Source organism: Parasteatoda tepidariorum, unplaced genomic scaffold, assembly GCF_043381705.1.
Source record: "Parasteatoda tepidariorum isolate YZ-2023 unplaced genomic scaffold, CAS_Ptep_4.0 HiC_scaffold_806, whole genome shotgun sequence".
Lineage (NCBI taxonomy): Eukaryota > Metazoa > Arthropoda > Arachnida > Araneae > Theridiidae > Parasteatoda > Parasteatoda tepidariorum.
The window spans coordinates 15,523-19,385 of NW_027261919.1; the positions used below are offsets into that span (position 1 = coordinate 15,523).

Genomic DNA, 3,863 nt, shown 5'->3' on the forward strand with positions numbered 1-3,863 from the left:
TGTTTCATAGTATTAAACGATTTAGTGCTAGTTTTTAACTCTAAGCTTTTATTCTGATTTGCTAAAATTATAAATGTCTAATTAAAAATTTAATGAAATATTTGTGTTTAATATTCTTATGATTTTTAACTAATAAGTTTTTGATAGTTCTAATGTTGGTTTACATTTTTAGTTTGATTTATGCGCATTTTAATTTTTCATTTTAACTTACGATAACAGTTCATTTTAATTTACGATACTCAAATTATACCAGTCGGCATTAGTAACTGTAGTGTTAGCTCCCTCATAAGTTTTTAAAATTACATTTTTTTTTATATTCCTTAAAAACTCTAAAAGTTATATTCCTTAAAACCACTAAGAAAATATTCTGCTATTCTAATTAAGAAAATATTCTTAATTTTTATTGAGAAAAATATTTAAGTAATAGCTAATAACAATAACTTTATTTTANCACAAAATATATATATATGTATACCATCAAATTTTGCCACTTGAAATTACGTTGATAAAAATGCTGTATTTTCGTGTCCATTATTAAATTTTAATTCAGAAATAGTTATCAATTATTTTTTAATGTTTATAATAAAAAATAACTAATATTATTAAAATTATTGTTTTTTTTGAATCTTTAAATAAGTGAATTCAATAACTGTGTACTAATATTGTTCAATTCTCTTCGATAAGAGCTGTTAATTTCACTATTGAGGTATTAATTAATGTTTATTTTACTATTGAGGTATTTATTAGAAAGTTAACATTATTCTGGAAAATATACATTTTGTATTTTCCAGATTCCTACTATTTATATTGTTATAGAAGAATGTCTTAATCAGTTGAAAAACATTTAAGGTTATTGGAACAAAATATGTTTTTGATCCCGATTTCGTAACTTACTTGGCACCATTTAAACCTTTAAAGAATACTGTACAATACGTGAAAATTCGCCCTTTATACCAAATTAATCAATTTTTTTGCTCACTGTACAGGAGGTGCAATTTGGGCGAAAAACAATTCTCTGAAACGCAACTTTACTAACTTGAATTTTAATCTATGTACGCCAGTTATTTTATAGTGTTTTCTTTTTTGTCCATTAATTCTTTGAAAATGCAGTTAATAAAGTGATTCAAATTGAAAAATTTTTTTAAAAATATTTTTCAAAATATTAATTGAAATTGACTAGAAATTAATATTTATAAAAAAAATAATAAATAAATAAATAATTAAATTATTGGTCAAAAATACTCGGCATTGTTTTGATTATGAGAAAGAATCAGCATATTTTTATAAAATACGTCGGAAATTTTTTTTTAAAAATCAATGCATTTCTTAATAAAAGCTAATTTAGCTTTTATTAAGGAAATTATTATACATATTCCTAAGTTTCTTCTTTCATTACATAATAAAATAATATTTACTTTTTCAATAAATCATTGAAAAAAAATTTTGTTATGAAAGTGAAAAATACAAACATAATAATTTTTGTGGTTATACCAATATATTTTTTTCGTAAATTTTTGTATTGGTAAATGATATTTCAAACTATATCTCAAATGCAAATATCTTTTGCAAAAAACAAAATTTTACTAACAGAAAATAAGGAATTAATTAATGGCCCATTTTCGAAAATCTAGATTTATGCTATGATCGATAAGCTTTTCCATTATGCAATTATTCTAATTAAATATCATAATTCTAATTCAGAGTAAACTGTTAATAAGAAAGTAATTCTTTCAAAAGCATGAAACTATTGTTTTATTATTGTGAGAAAATATTATTTAAGCAATATGGGAAAAAATGCTTTTCATGAGGTGATAAAGTATGGATCTACTGCCCTGAAAAATAAGAAATCTGTTTCCAGAGAGAAAAATTTCGCCATTAATGTTTGCATGCTAAGCTTAATCTAACAAAATGTAAAAGAACTATAAAAAAAATCGTTAAAAGTTAAATTGTCCTGCTTTTTAATTTTCAATACAGAAGCCGTACCATACTGTAACATCTCATAAAATTTTAACTTCACGAAACAAAATAAATGAACGCTAATAAAAATGAAGATATTAAAACAGAATAGAAAAATAGGAACATGACGCTTTATTAATTTATTTTAAATCATAAAATCATCAAATATGGCTACACTTAAAATTATTTTTTTAAAGAAAGTTTATTCATAGAAAACTATAAATTCAAATCCACGGATTAGAGCAAAATATTAACAGCTAAAAATATAATTAAAGAATTAGCATTTATCATTCATTATTGTCACATTGTAGATTCAAAAATGCTCATCATATACGATATTTAATAATTCAGAAAAATAAATTTCAGTTTTACTTTCTTAAACAAGTAATAATAATAATAAAATATACTCATAGATTTAGTCATGACTCAACAATTTAAAGTTACACTTATATTACACTAAAAGTTAGTTTCTTTGGAAACATATTGATAGAAAAATGTTTTAAAATCGAAGATTTAGGCTGAAATAAGTGAACATTAAAATAGATTATTTCTGAAATTAACTATTATCATTCATTAAATAGGACTCACTTTAAGTTCTACACTCAAAATAACTAAAAGAAAGTACTTATAGAAAAACATAAATTCAAAACATGTGTACTAGAAGCGACGATTAAAGTTAAAATAAAGGAAGCAATTAAAAAATAATTAAAAAAAAAACAATTCGCAGTCACAATTGTCAAATGCAGCAAACATGAATAAAGTCAGCACTTAAAGAGAGAATTTCAACGGAACATAATAAAAAATTCCTGCACAGTTAAATCTAAACAAATGTTGAACTCTTTACAAACGCGTTGTCAGTACTTTCATGTACCATCATCTTCATGGCACATTGCAGATTACAAAATGTTCACCATCTTCTTGAGTTCCTAAACATTCTATTATTAGAAGCGACGTTTCTGGACAGCTACTGATGGAATAACAGGCATTGCGTGAAGATGAAAACACTCTTCACCAAAGGGGCAAATTCCTTTACCGTTTTTGAAATATTTACAACGTTTTGCGCTTAAAGACTTTCTATAGTCGGCAATTACCATCTCTTTTTCCCCTTCAGAATGAACCCATTTCTTACTGGGTATGTAAAATCTAGACGGCACTCTACATTCGGGACAAGCACGAGTAACAGCAGGATCTATTACATCTTCTTCATGAGAATTTTGCACATTTCTCCATTTAATGATGCAGGATAAACAAAACACGTGATTGCAATTCTCGAGAATACCAAATCGACGCTCTGCAGTTCGATCTTTTTCCATTACGATATCCAAACATATACCACATGACAAATCACATCGAATATCCGTATCTCGCTCGTGCCTACAGACTGCAATATGAAGATCTCGTTGCTTTTCATCAAAAGGATCCAAGCAATATCTTTGACACAGTTTACATAACTCTCCGTGGATGCATGGGCAATCGTCGAATGGACAAATACCATCAAAGAAATGCGGGCAGAATTCCATATCCAGTTTAGCTGATGATTCAGAAGTCTGCTCATTTTGTGAACTATCAACACTGTCATTTGATTTCGAAGAAGTGGCTAAATATTTGTTGTTTGCCGGCACGAATTCAGGTGCATTTATCCATTCGCGTAAATCTGATTCACCACAAAGAGATGCCTCACCATTTATACTGGTGTTGAAATTTATAAGACTTTTCGCAGCGGGAAAAATATCCAGACCCCTTGTCCGTTGATGGGTAGGACCAGTATTCTGCTCTTCATTACTAGATTGAGATATATAATAAACATCCTCTTTAGCGCTTGGATGAGAATACCAACAGTTATCACCAAACATGCAAATGCCTTTCAAGGAAAAACGACAGACGATATTTTCACGAGATCTACATGA

The 3,863-nt window shown here is 27.2% G+C and overlaps 1 protein-coding gene across 1 annotated transcript; it reads right to left on the reverse strand.

The window, feature by feature from the left end:
• Positions 1–2,068: 2,068 nt before the first annotated feature.
• On the reverse strand, positions 2,069–3,857 carry LOC122272147 (E3 ubiquitin-protein ligase makorin-1-like). The gene has a single exon (XM_043055404.2). The coding sequence runs from the start codon at positions 3,807–3,809 to the stop codon at positions 2,898–2,900; it is 912 nt and encodes a 303-aa protein (XP_042911338.1). The 5' UTR covers positions 3,810–3,857; the 3' UTR covers positions 2,069–2,897.
• Positions 3,858–3,863: the final 6 nt, after the last annotated feature.